General features: G+C 32.6%; 1 protein-coding gene across 1 annotated transcript; it reads right to left on the bottom strand.

The window, feature by feature from the left end:
* Window positions 1-13,131: 13,131 nt before the first annotated feature.
* Window positions 13,132-15,145, bottom strand: LOC8260777 (malonyl-coenzyme A:anthocyanin 3-O-glucoside-6''-O-malonyltransferase). Its single transcript, XM_002513121.4, has one exon. It carries the CDS (start codon window positions 14,872-14,874, stop codon window positions 13,480-13,482), a length of 1,395 nt encoding a protein of 464 aa, XP_002513167.1. The 5' UTR covers window positions 14,875-15,145; the 3' UTR covers window positions 13,132-13,479.
* Window positions 15,146-15,562: the final 417 nt, after the last annotated feature.

Below are 15,562 nucleotides of genomic sequence, written 5' to 3'. Positions count from 1 at the left end.
CCTTCTTCACGACTGGGATAATCTTTGCCAACCATTCAAGGTAGTCAACCACATCAAGGAAATTGGTCTTAACCTGCTTAGCGACCTATTCTTATATTTTCTCTACCCTTTTAGCCTTAATCTTCTCATCTTTTGTTTGACCGGCTTGATGTGCGAATGAGTTAGAATATAGTACTCTGCTATTTTTCTGTCTAGACTTGGCATGTCATTATATGACCAAGCAAATACCGTTTTTCTTTTTTCTATTATTCTTTTGAATTCTCTCCTTTCTTCAGGAGTTATATCGTGAGCTATCAAAATATTTCATTGATTTATATTTGTACCTAAATTAAATGAATCAATTTGTATAAAATTGATGTCAAACATGTACATGTCGTAATTATCAAAATGCACACTACAAGTAAGTAAAATCATTCATATCATTAATCTTAGAAATGAAAGAAATATCGTTCTCATAAATATCAGATGTTATTATATCATCATAAAAGACATGAATAATATTATCTTCTATAAGAGCAGCTAGCTCCTCTTGACTCATTTTTTTGGCAAGGCAGTGAACTCATCCAGCTTAAGCTCCTCTACCTTGGTGGCGACCTTCTCTTGGACTTGCTTGTACTCAGCTCGATCACAGGTTCTTAAAGATCTCGAACCCCGGTACCTCAGTCCCATCTACAATGATGGGTTCAGGCTTCCTAGAGTAGGGTTTGTACTCTTAGAAAAATATGTCTTTTAGAGTCTTGCCCTTTGGTTTGCCCTCGTCTTCCTATTTCGAATAACCTAATCCATGTCGAGTCTTCTGACCTTTGAAGTTTAGTAGCTCCACGATACCCCACTAATTCTTTTCCAACTTCACTCCAAGCATGAAGTTTATCTTCTTGAACATGCTGGAATTTTAGAATCCATGTAGTCCTCATATAGAATAACAACTTGGAATTCAGTAGGGGCATCTAACCCTTTGACAGCTTCCTCGATGGGTAAGACAACCTTTCCATCTTCGGCATTGATATTGACGATTTCGCCTTCCCAATAACAGTGCAAAAGTACAGTGGAAGGAACTCCTCCTAGGGCATGGAACCATGGCCTTCCCAATAACAGTGCAAAAGTTACTAGGATGTCCAAGCCAGTGAACTCCACCCAAAATTTGTTAGGACTCGTCTTTACCAGCACTGAAAACATTCCTTCCATATCTCTCTTCATTTCATAAGCCCTTATAACCATATCTTATAGTTTCAGGTCTTTTGCAGTCATCTCTAGTTTAGGGAGTATGCGAGAAGGAAACACGTTGATGGCTGACCCATTATCTACCATCACGCATATGGAGTTCTTTTCCCTTTGACCTCTACTGCTATGTAGAGAGCCTTATTATGGTCTCTTCCCTCAAGGGATAGGTCTTTATTTGACAAAGTGATTATCCCAATGGTCTTGTCAAATTACTGTTTTGATCATTTCTTCAAGAGTAGCTGTTGCGCTAATGCTTATACTAGACAAGACCTGGATTAGAGCCTATATATGATCCGATGAGTGCATCAGTAGTTCCTATACGCCGGTTATCTTCCTCTCTTTCTTCCACTACTCTAATAACTTGGTATTCCTATCTTCAAGTGCTTGCTTATCTTACTTCAATTCTTGTACTCTAGCTTCGTTACCCTTACCCACTGGCTCAATTTCCTTATTAGAGTCGTTGTCCGTCTAGATATCGTTGGCCTTGGTGTCTTGGACTTCACATTCATCCCTAGAGCTATACCAAATGTCGATAGTTATGACCGACTTTTCTTCCCTTATTTCCAAACCTCTAGAAGAGAAGGCTCACAAGCTGCTTGATCATCGTCTGACCCCCAACCACTTGGCACAAATATCCTCAATTCAAATATTGGTCGAAAGAGGCCTTAAATATCATACCATAAAATTCAATTTGCATGAAGGCTGCCCTAGCAGGTCTTCATACTCATATTGAGAAAGTTGCTCAACTTGCCATTTCACAGTCAATCAAGTCTTGCATCTCATGCCTGAGACGGTTGCACTAGTCTGTCACATATTCGAAAGCCTGGTGATACTCACAATATTGGCCATTGTGAGGCTTGGGATTATCCTCTGGCGGTTAGGACTTGAGTTTCTTGCTCCATTTTAGATGACGGAACACCACAGATAGTGATGATCCCAGCTCGGTGAAGGTTCTTTATGTATGGTTTGGTTCTAGTTCTAGCTCGGGTTGGGGTGTCTTTGGAAGAGTTCATGACCTCCTTTTCGCTAAAGTTAGAGTTAATCATGGGCACTTGGTTTAGGGGTGGTGCGTTACTGTAGTTTGTTAAGAGATTTCTTCTAGTGCTGGATTGGTCAGGATCAATCAATTTTCAAGCATCGACAAGGTCTTGAATTTCATATTTGAGCCGAATATAGTTGTTAGTGTGGCAGTTGGGTGCTTGATGGAATTTGCAGTGGGTGTTGGGTTTATAACCGGGTGCAATAGGGTTAGGTGGGTTGTTGAGGGTAGTAGGTTGGAGTATATGCCATTTTGAGCTAACTTTTCAAAGATTTTAGAGAGAGGTTGCTTGAAGTTGGAGAACTTCCTAGGTTGTTATAAACATTCACATCTAGGGTCCTACTTCCTCTAGGATGGTAATTCGTCCTTCCGCTCACAGTCTTTTGTTGGTCATTTTCGATCTCTTCAACTTGTAGTCCATTATCGTACAAATCTATGAAGGTTATTGGGTTCATCATCTACAACCTTTCAATCCATCCTAAAAGAATATTTTGGACTACCATACGAACTTGGTCCTTTTCAAAGGGGTTGTTCTTCATTAATCTAGCCTTATTCCTCCACATGGTTAAGAAATCAGAAAAGGACTCATTTGGCTTTTGCTTAGTGGACTTGAGATCCCTAATCGACACTTTCAAATGAGTATTATAATCGTATTGCTCGATAAAAGAATTACATAAATCACATCATTTAGCTTTGACATATTTTTTCAGACTATGGTACTAGTTTATAGTGGGACCTTTAGCTAAGGAGTTCCCATGATTGTTACATATTATTTTAAATGAACTTCCAGATCACCAATCCCATTGAACTTGTTCCTCTCGGGCATTCTAAACTTCACAAGCAGCTTGTCTTCACTTGTCAAAACCAACTCTTAGAAATCATAGGTAGGGTCCAAACTTTTGATTTCCAGCATGCCTTGCATCTTTTCAAGCCTAGCGCTTAAGCCATTACAACTTCATTGATTGCAAGGGCAGTCTCCCTCTTAGCCTCGCCTAGCATAAATTCATTTAAGTCTCAAAAATTCTAGGGCACTCCTCTCCTAGTTAGGTCTTTAGCATTGACATTAGCAACGATAATAGTAATTTCGGCAGCACCTATAGCCAGGTCAACAATAGTAGGGGGATTAGCCGGTGTAATAGGAGCAGCAAGTGGGGCTTGATTTACAGACATCCCAGCCAAAAGTTGTTGGAGCTCTTTCCATATCACACCCCTCAAATCATCGATGACAACATTCTTAAGGATCTCAACATCTTACTCGTTAGTATTTTCATTGGCCATTTCAAATGTAGCTTCAGTAGCTTGGCACCTTAGTGTTTCAAGATATTCTAAAACAGCCCAAATTAACAGAGTAATGGGCACCCTTTTCGGTCTCCCATTATCTTATCTCTTCAAACCCACAAGCAAATCTATATGGCTAAAAAAAGGTTAGTGTAATGTATGCAATGTGTGAGATGCATGATGCACGTGATATGCATAAAAATAAAAGAAGGGTTAGCACATAAATTAATATACAAATCATCCTTCCAGCCTTATCACTCTCGCACACAGTTCGTGGTGAGTCTTCTTTCATAGGTTCTAGGTTTGGGCTTTTTATCAACAGGGGATAGTAAGACCAACTCGCATGCTATAAGCTCTCAAAGTAGATTTAAAATAAACAAGGCAATTTTTTTCAATATTAAGCATAAAAGCCTGCATATTTTAGGCCTAGGATCTGATTCTATATGTTTTAGGCCAAGGATTTTAATAATTGTACTTTAGACACTTATAAGGAGAAACATTTCATATAGCAAGCAATAAGGTTCCTAAGGGAGATTACTACTATCATTACCATGAGTTGAGTCTTGGGTAAGAATAAAGGCTCCTACAGGTAAAAGATGGTCTTCCTTGGCTCGTCTCACCACTCAAGGGTCCATGAGACGAAGGAAATTCACTCATTACTTGTGAGTGATGGTTAGCAAGTTTCATAATTCTAGGGTTCAAGTGGAACTAAATAATGAGTAACCGACGCTATAAGGACCAAAATGCACAATGTGTGAAAATAGTGTAGTGATGAAAGAATAATTTGTTAAATAATAAAATTAAAGACAAACATACACTGCAATCAGCTTTTCTTATCTCTAGTGGAGTTGCTACTATGGGCGGCAGTTTCAGGGCGCACCTAAGTGTCTTTAGCAACTACGACATTGTAAGGCTTTTCAACCTAATCGGGAACACGCCAACTACTCACTAAGACTAGCACGGAGATGGGAGTCGCCATACGGTAATTCACCGGGACACTTTTACTAATGAGTGACATTTATCAGACTAGGAAGCTTACGTCATAAATCTAGAGATGAATCCAAAAGCTAACTTCCTCATTTATGTATCTTGTCTTTAATTTTATTGTTTAACAAGCTATTCTCTATAAACACAATAGTTCATATACAAGCATACCCTATAGCACATAAAGTCCACTTAAGTCAGCCCATTTATTAAGCCCAGCCCATGTGAAGCTTATTAATTTAATTTACTAATTTATTATATACAAGGCCTTCCTAGTCTGACCCAATTATAAGTTATGTTCCATCAAGGCTTTAATCTTAAATAGATACTTATTATGATGAAGCCCACTTGTGTGAACCTAAAATCTATTATAGCTCAATTGACGAAACTAAAGCATGACAAAGCCCACTAAGTCTATATTGGATTTAGATTTTAAGCTCCATTACCATTGATTAGCCTAATGGACAATAGAATTCGTATTGGATCCAATTTTAACGTAAAGTCTATGTGGCCCATTTTAATTAACCAGTTATTTGGCATGCATTAAACAAAATAAACTAAAATAAAGTGTAAAAAGTAAATCTAGCTATTACAACCCTTCCCATAACTAGGAAATGAAAGAAAACACCTAAAATCTAATTATAATACATAAATGTATCCAAAATCCATTAAAATAAAAAAAGAAAGGAATTAGAGGGAGTTAAACTGATCGACTATAGGCATAGAGCTGAATGGTTCAGCATAGAGCCGAATCGGCTTTGCAGTGAGCCGATCGACTCTAGGCTTGTATAAGCGATTTTTCTTTGTTTCTTCACATCCTAGAGCTATGTTTTCATGCATAAAGAGTTAAAAGAAAACTATTAGAACATGCATGATTGAACAAAGAACAAGCAAAAAGGGTTGAACATAGAAAAATCCTAATGGACATGTAAACCCTAGAATATTGAAACTAACAATAAACAAAGACAGGAAAATATCAAATTATGATCATGGAATCCTATAAACATTTAATTATAAAAACATGAAAGAATTATAAATCTAACCTATAAGGCTAATCATATTATTGATCATTAAAAAATAAACACAATCAAAACCCTACATGTTCTTATTATCATATTTGATTCCCACTATGTTCTTATTATCAGATTCAAATTCCATCATGTTCTTATTATCATATTCAATTCACAGCATGTTTTTATTATCAAATTCAATTCCCAACATGTTCTTATTATAATATGTTATTTCATAAGAAAATACTTATTCTAATCATATAAAACATATACAACAATAAAAAAAAGGAACCATAATCGTATTTCTTAGAAAGCATAAAAGAATAGAAAAATTAGTTTATTGGAAGATGATATGGATGATGGTGGATGTAGGGGAACTCTCAAGTTGTCACTATATATGGTAATTCTGCGAGTCTCAAGAGATGATAATACAGTTCAATCAAAGACAGGTTGGAAATCCAGTGCTACTTAAGATGTGAAAAAGCTTCTATCATTCACAAAAAGGTTTCCTTAGTGACTTTACTCTCCCGTTACCAAAAAACTCTCTACTTAATCAAATGTAGGTTTTTAGTAAATTCAGTAATAGTAGCCTATAATCGATGTCCCCCTACTAGCCCTAGACTTAGGGTAGGATTAGAACACCCTAGATAACCATGTTCTATTTATAGCAGTAGGATTAGAAAACCCTAGATAACCACTTAATTAATTAAATTAAAAAGAAACAATTATCTTCTCCTTTTACTAGATAATTAAATCTTTTAAAATTAATAGCCAATAAAATAAATTTAAAATCCTTAAAATTTAAGTAATTATCACTGGATATATATTTTAAAATCCTAGTAATTACCATAAAATACTTTTAGAAACTTATTTTTACTAATTTTGGTGTTTTAAGTCAAAAACACATGTAAAACAACATTCAATTTCGAAAATCATCCAATTGGCACCGTATAGAGCCAATTCAGTTGTACATAGAGCCAATTGGTTTCAAGGGTGAAAAGTTCTAAAAATTTAGTCAATTTAGTCCCCGAACGTGTTTCACCCGTAAAATTTAATTTTTTTCTCCAAGTTAGTCCAAATTGATTCTACAAAAGTAATTTTTGATTCGATTATCCTCAACCCTAACTTGGATTCGCTCATTCTCAATCTTCTGAGACTAGAGAAAGGCAGTAACTTTCATCATAGGGTTTTCTGTAATTCCCTTGATATCTAGATTTAGAAAATGGATGCTGACAATATACATGTTAAAAACTAATGCAAAAGTTCAAGAAACTTAACATAATATCATTCTTTTATTGATTCTTATGTAGAATAATAACAAAAAACTGAGTAGAAAAATTTAAAATATTGCAACAAATAATCAAAGTTGCTAATTCATATAGCATATTAAATATAATTGAATAAATATTTTATTTCCCTTTCCCACACTTAAATTTGACATTGTCCTCAATGTCATTGTATATATAAAAATAAAGAACAATAAGGGAGGAAAAAGATAGAACACTCCCCTAGATTTTAACGATGCATAATAAACCATGAACTTGAATTCTAATATTCATTAATCCAAGCTTAGAAGCACACTTGAACACACATCATTGATAAGTATAAAGAATAAATTCTCAAAATATATATTAGAATAAATCCTAAAATAAAGTCCTAGACCAATGATATACTTATGCATAAGGAGGAGATGGATATGTATTTAATGTTTGAAGATAATGTTTAGTCTAAAAAGGACTTAATTTTTATATATATCTCAATTACCCTTAACTTTGGCTGAGAAAGGAGTTAAGTCGCGCCTGGTGGCTCCTCCGCGTGCTCGCGACTCGTCGACCTCCAATAGCTATTGCCCACCTCACAGCCTCGTCCGTGCATCGCAGCTAGTTCTTCCTTGTGTGGTTTACAACCTCGCGGCTGGCATGCAGTCCCTCGTTCATTGCCTCACGTTTGCCTTGCTCGTGGGAGCTTTCGCGCCTCGTGTTGCTTATGTTGGATGGCCCACGATCTCGCAATTGCTCTGCGACCTTGCAAAGGACTCTGATTGCTCTCGCTTGTCGCATCTGCCTTCCTCATGAGGAGTCCCATGGCTTCTAGCGTGCTGCTACTATGGGTTTGTTTGAGATTTTGCTGCCGCTATGTGGCTTGCTCTAATTTCTTTTAAAGATTTGTAATTAATTTTTATACACTCTAAGGGCAAATAATTAATAATAACATAAATTTGAAGAAAAAAAAGAGAAAATAAATAATAAAAATTAACTAAAAAAATCTCTAAGGTTAAGAATAGCTAACATCAACTAAATAAAATTTAACCGAGTCCTAACTAATGACAAGCATATTAAGAACTAAATCCTAATCCTATTAGGAAATGAAGCAAGCCTAGAGTCAAATGATTTCCACTTAATATTTTTTTAATAATCATTGAATATTCAACACATTAAGCACACAATATCCATCTAATAACATAAGATCAATTAAACATGAAAGCATAATATTAAAAGAATTTGACATACTACCACATGGAGAAATATTGCCTTTTAGAAATTAAAGAAAGTAGGAATGTTGATATTTCCTTCATAGGTCTAGAAAATAAACATAAATACTAAGATTAAAAATAAAGAAAATAAAAAATAGCTTAACTGCATAAGAATAAAATCTAATTGCTAAGTTTATTGTCTATAGCTAGACATTCCCGATTATGCTCATACTGGGCGTTCATCCATGCACTCTACCTCTTAGTCATAAGCCATTCCTTTCAAGTATGGCTTTATACTCTTAACATCTAAAGTGTCACAAAAGCTCTTATTAATTAAGAATGAGATAGCATTATATAATTGTTTATAAACAAGAGAATCTAAATAATTATATGAACACTTATCAATAGTAGATTTAGAAGATAAAGTTAAAGAATCAAACACTTTAAATTTCATAGTTTCTTTTAAAACTGTCATGGTAAGTTTCTCATTATGCACATCAATCACAATTTTAGTAGTTTACATGAAAGATCTATCAAGGAGTATAGTTTGCTTTTTATCCCTTGCTTGTGTGTTTTCCATATCAAGTACTAGAAAATCAACATGAATTATTAACTTACCTACTTGAACTAACAAGTCTTCCACTATACCTCTAGGATATTTTATTGATTTATCTATAAGTTGTAGAGATATGGTGGTGGGCTTCAATTATCCCAAGCCAAGTTGTCCATATATTGAATAGGGCATCAAGTTGTTGCTTGCTCCCAAACCCAACATGGCTTTTGTAACATTTTTATCACCTATTATAATATCAATGGTGAAGCTATCAGGATCTTTCATCTTAAGGAAAAACTGATGTTGAAGCACTACATTTTCTTTTTTGATACTTGTATTTTTTCATTGTTTGCATATCGCCTTTCTATTGGCGTTCAATTTTTTAAAGAATTTTGATTACATCCAATATAGGTAAATTAATATTAGCCTTAGAGAGCATCTTAATATTTTTATAACATTGTTTGCTCTCTTTGAGTCGATTGAGAAAAGGAATATGTGGCCTATAAGGTTGAGCTGCCTTATAATATTCAGGTCCAGAAAAAATGCTTCCTTTTCTTTCTTCTTAAGCCTAAGATTAGACTCTACTTTTTCTTCTTTTTGCATGCTCTCCTCATTAACTTCTATTTCCACTAATTTATCATCTTTAGGGGTATCATTATAAGAAGAAGAATTTCCTTTAGTTTTCATATCAATTTTATTATCAACTACCTCACCTTTTCTAATAGTAGTAATAGAATTGGCTTATTCAGGTTGACTTGGTAGTTTCTCTTTCTTGAGCTTTTGAACATCTAAATATTTCATTGAAGCCTTAATAGAATCTGTCTTTTTTCTCATTCATCTCTATCCTATCATGAGAAGCCATCATAAATGAGTGAAGTGTTTCTTACAAACTTGGCTTTCTTTGCTTATTAGATTGAAAAGTTTGTTCTTGATTTTAGAAGGAAAGATTGGAGTTCCTTTGAAATTGAGAGTATTGGTCTTAGTAATGAGATTGATTGCATTTCTTAATATTTTTGGTGCATTTTGGTCATTGTATCTCCAAAAAAAATTTGGATGATTTCTCTAGCCTCGGTTATATGTGTTGGAATAAAGGTCATTCATAGGTTGACTAGGTTAGTAAGAATCCATCAAATTTTCTTGGTCATACATATTTCCTCTATAATTATTAAAAGATGAATAAATATTAGCACCATAATCATAAATACCACAAATACCACATACCTCATTGCTTGGTACGTTTTCAGTTGAAGCAAATATTTTAACTTGCTTAGTTAATTTAGCTAATTGCATGGCCATCTCACTACTAGCTACACTTAATTCACTCCTACTCTTTCTATCCTCACATTGTTTTGTTGAGAATTAGATCCTAATATCTCAAAGATGTCACACACCTCATCAAATGTCCTTTCTAACATAGCATCCCCAACTGTATTATCAATTATACATTGATATGTTGTGTTAACCCATCATAAAATAAGTTGACTACTAGAAATGGGTATCGATAGTGTGGGTGTTGCAATAACAGTGATTTGAAGAGATTCCATGCGTCATGAAAAGATTCAGTATCCTTTTGAAAAAAAATTAGAAATTTATGCTTTTAATTCCTTATTTTTTTATGTAAGTAAAACCTACTCATAAACTTTTGATAAACTTCATCCTAAGTTCTCAAAGAATTAGGAGGCAAGGTTATTAACCAAGCCTTTGCTCTTTCTTTCAATGAATAAGGAAAACACTTCATTCTTAGTTGATCCTCATCAAGTCCAAATAATGAAAAAGTATGAACTATAGCATAAAACTTCATAATAAATGTCAATGCATCCTCGCTAGGCATATCATAAAATGAAGGAAGCATATTAAAGTAAATGTTATTAAGTTCATAATTTCTAGATGCATCACCTAGAACTATGCATGAAGTAGTGTTACCAATTATAGGTCGTGTATAATCTTTTATAGCCATTCGCCTTTTAGCTGCTACTTTTCAGGTGGATTTCTTATGATCTTAACTTCTTCTTTTAGTTTCTCTTCAATCTTTTGAGTTAATGAATCACTTGATTTATTTTTCCTTTTTTGCATATAAAAAAAAAAGAAAATTTCAGATTTAAAAATTTAAAAATAAAAGAAAACACATAAAAAAATCACAAAACAAACAAATAAATACAAAACAATTTTGACAATCAATCAATATAATAAAATTTGGACACAATTCCCCGACAACGACGCCAAAAACTTGATGTGCCTAAGTTAGTACTCATAAGTGCACAGACCGTTATTATAGTAAAAATGGTAAAACACTCCGAGTTCAATCTCTCAAGGAACTATGAGACCACTTATTATATAGACTAATTAACAACACAAAATAATAAAAGTAAATCTAAACACTCTACACTTTACACTAATATTTTTGAGAGAATAATATTCATAAAGTAAATATAATAAACTATAAAATGAATATGCAATGCAAATTCTTATGATTTAAAAATATAAGCTAAAGATAGTATTTAGCCTAGCCATTTACTTAGTAATCCCCTTATTTAACCTTAAGTTAGATCTAATGAATAAGATAGTGATGTGCATTTTTCTTTAGTTACTCAAACTAATAATGCAACTAAAGTTTCTTCTACCAACATAGATTGAAGCAAAGATGGTGTCTCTAATACATTCAATTTAAATATTTTCATAATAATTAATATTATTAAATTAATATGAGGGTTAACTAACAATAATAATTGAACTAATAAATATATGAAGGTAAAGAAATCACTCGTTAAATAAATAAATAATAAATTTTATACATAAGTAAAAAAGTTAAACTAAACACTTATGAAACTAGTCTAACATATTTAATCCAATGATTATATTATTAAATAGAAAGACATAAAAATAAAAAAATAAAAGCTACCTTGACATCTAGAATCTTTCAAATAGGAAGATGATTGGTCATCACTCTTCACTTCTTGAAAAGCTTCTTAAATCTTAAAAAAACAATGAAAACTAAAACTAAATATGTTTATAGCAAATAAACTATACAGAATTATAGAGAGAATAATGGTAGACATATTCAGGTGGGAGATCTAGCAGAGAGCAGATAGAAGAAACCTTTCCTCTTCCTTTTAGAACTAGGTGCAGAGTTATATGTAGAGAAGAATCATCATCTAAGTACAAGACTTCTAAAAATTATCTTCTACAACTTTTAACTATTCTAAATAAAAACAATAACTATTAATGGTCTATAATTACATAAAGACTAATTAATCCTCCTTTTGGGCCTTGTATAATTCGGCCAGACCTGTGGAAATAGCAGTTCACGTGTCTTTCTCTTGGATCTTGATACAAACATGTCAATTAAACTCTTTTTTGAGTAATTTTCTCTATATTTCTCTCTTTAGCTAATATTACCTGAAATTAGACAATAAAGCTTAAATGAAGTACAAATGCTTATTTTCACCATACACACAAATACACACAGTATACTATATATATATATATATATGGACCTATCAAATATGTTATGAAAAAGTTATTATTTTTCTTAGTAATCCAATTAATGAATATATATATATATATATATATATGGACCTACCAAATATGTTATGAAAAAGTTATTATTTTTCTTAGTAATCCAATTAATGAATATATTAATTGAAACCAACATTTCAAATTCTTTATTAATTATTTTAATATTTTATCTAATATTTATTATTTAAATAAATTATTCTAAAATATTTTAAAATAATCAATCTAAGTAAAACCTTTTGAGATCAGTAATGCATACAAAAATTATATAAAAAAAATTTATCTAACAAATTAATAATAACGATTATAATTATTAATAACTGCGTATAACACAAATAGATGAAAAATTAGTACATAGTAAGTACCTAAATACGTGAAACAGAACTCTATTCTGGGGCTATTTCTTTTATTTACTTAGAAGAGATTATTGTTTCAACCGCACCATATATAGAAATAATAGCGAATATTAATTATATATTAAGTATATATAAAAAAACATTATCAAATACGTGAAGTATAGGAATCATCCATTCTCCCCTCCCCCTTAAAGAATGATAATTTTATTCTCATGAGAATCAAGGCAAATCAATTATAAATAATCAAATAAGTAAGATAATAATTTATCATTTATATAAACAATAATTTTATATATTTGTTGCATATATATTATATTTTAATTATAATTAAATATTGTTATTGGTGTAATGATAAATGAATTCAATTCTCATTTTATTCCAAACAAAATAACATATAAAATATAATCATATGTTAAGATTCTTAAACAAATTTAAAAAATTTCTAAAATGAAAAAAATAAAAAAAAGAAAAGCGGTAGAATTCATTATCTATGTTATTATTATTATTATTATATAGAAAGATGCTTCTTGACTATCGATATCAAAATACATTAGAATTCATTGTCTGTGTTATTATTATTATTATTTTATTATCATTATTATTTTTTTTAATTGGAAGTAGAGGCTACTCTAGATATTACAATCTTAACATTATCTAATTGTAATATAAAAAACATAATTATTTGGTCTAATTAAATTGAAAAGTCAAGGTCCCTTTTTTGTCAAGGCAAGATGAGAAAATACAAATTCCTAAGAAATGGAAATAATTTAACTTCTTGTTTGTTTACTCTTGTTATATTGAGAAAGTTTGAGGTACATTTTAGAAATTGCATATTAGAACTACAACTACAGAAGATCCTATTATTCAAGAAAGGGTGAGCCTTACCTGATACACTCATTCTCTTATAGAAATAAATACTATTTGAAATGGATGATAAAGATATGATATCACTTGCAATACATTATCCTCTAGAGAGAAATTATTATTTAAAAATTTTAATATGTGATGCCAGCTTTGAACTGGTTTCATCTAAATTAAATACCAGTTTATTACTAAAGAATTCTGAGTCCTTCATTGAAATGTGAACCAAAAATTTCCATTTGACTCTTACGTAGAGCTAAACCAATCTCAATTCCACCCTTTACATCTCTACTCTCAGTCAGTGAAATTGCTCTGTTCTTATCAATTGAAATATCCTCTATCTTCTTGGGGCTTCCCCAGCCAAAATCAACGCTATAAAGTTTCAATTTAGGTGACCCGGATACCATTACATGGACCTCCGAACCAAATAACACTTCCCAATCCGAAATCCATTTTTCTGCTTCACTAAAGATTTCTTTATCCAACTTTCTGATCATGTTTCCAATCACATTTGCAGCAACAATAATCCCATCTTCTCCTAATAATTCGCTCCTGATTGCTTTTGCCCGACCAAATCCAACACAATTACCAAAATATGTGGCGGGTACCGGATAGTCAATCCGGGTCAAACCACCTGCAACGAAGGCAAAGTAGTTCAGATCCTCCTCATTTTCTTCTTGATCCATTTGAACTTGGGCTTTCACCAAACAAACCCATAAGAAAGAACAAGTTAAAACATATGGAGATAAATGTATAGGTAATGGCCGACTTCTTTTCTTGCAATTACCAATAATCCATTTCTTGATTCTTTCCATGTCTAATAAGCTCACTATAAAAGTAGCTCTAACCATGCTTAACAAATCAACATGGGCTTCAGTGCCTATAGCCAGTTCTTGTGAGGACTTTCTATTCCACAACTCCTTCAAGAAAATCTCCTCAAGCCCAAGTGAATCTTTAATCACAGACCTGTCAAAGCATGGCAAAGAATTCATCAAGAAACTAGAATTTGCACATGATGAAGCCCATGAGTTGATAAAATAATTGAATGTTCTCCCATCAGCTGCAACATGATGATATGCAAGCCCAACACAAATACCCATATTAGAGAAAATGGTAATTTTCACAGCCAGTAAAGGAATCAATGCTTGCAAGCCACTTGCTGCTACACTACTAGTAGCTAACTCAGGCACAAGAGGGTAAAACTCATGCACATCTCTTGCATGATTACTAGTAAAGAAACTAAAATCACCACTAGATTCTTGAACAGTGAAAGAGACAAAGTCACCTTCTCTGTAAACAAACTTGGGCTTTTTATTGGAATCAAAAGATGAAACAACAAGATTCCCAAGGAAAGGGAAGAATTCTTGGAGAGCAAGAGAAAGAGAGTGCTTTAAGTTAGGTAGAGTAGAGGATAAGAAGTGAGAAGTGGAGTGAGGGTATGCATAGAAGAAAAGAGGTTGGCATGGAGAGAAGAAAAGCCATGGCAGGTCAAAGAAAGTTAGAGGAAGAGTTGTTGATGGAGATGAATTGGGAGATGGAGATATCTTACTGTGCTCAAGTACTTTAATTGTGGAGGGTTTTGCCATGAGAAAAGAGAGAGAGCAATGAACTTACTTGACTAGACAAAGGAGAAAAAAAATGAAAATGTGGAGTAGAGGACAAGAAGTGCTTTAAGAAGTGAAATTGTAAGGACAGTGATTTAAGTTAGGTGGAATGGAGGATAATGAGTGAGAAATGATACCCTAAAGGAAGAAAAGAGGTTGGCTTGGAGAGAGGAAAAGCCATGGCATGTCAAAGAAAGTTAGAGGGAGAGTTGTTCATGGAGATAAATTGGGAGATGTACTTTGATTATGGATGGTTTTACCATGAGAAGAAAAAAAAAGGTTTTAGCAAAGGAAACATCAAATTATAGCATTCCAGTGTTAGGTAAGGTCATATTTATACAATGTCCTTTTGTCCCGCATAGATCTCTTTAAGATTTGGAATTTTGTGGCGGAACATTTAGGGTAATTTGTGTTCCCCAACTTAGTTTTGTTTTTGTTAAACTATTTATGTGATGTAATATTTTAATTATATTAGTTAATTTTTAATATTTAAACATGCTAAAAAACTATTCCGTTAGATTTCGTTAAACAATGGTTAATTGGAACTAGTTTTAGACTATTTACTTTTAATTCTTAGTGTGATATATAAATTACTCCGTATAGTTTGTTTGTTACATTATAATTTTTTAGTTTTTTAATAAAATTAACTATTACTTCTTTTTTTTCAAAA

This window comes from Ricinus communis, chromosome 6 (genome assembly GCF_019578655.1).
Source record: "Ricinus communis isolate WT05 ecotype wild-type chromosome 6, ASM1957865v1, whole genome shotgun sequence".
NCBI classification, from domain to species: Eukaryota; Viridiplantae; Streptophyta; class Magnoliopsida; order Malpighiales; family Euphorbiaceae; genus Ricinus; species Ricinus communis.
This window is presented reverse-complemented; position numbering and strand designations above follow the sequence as displayed.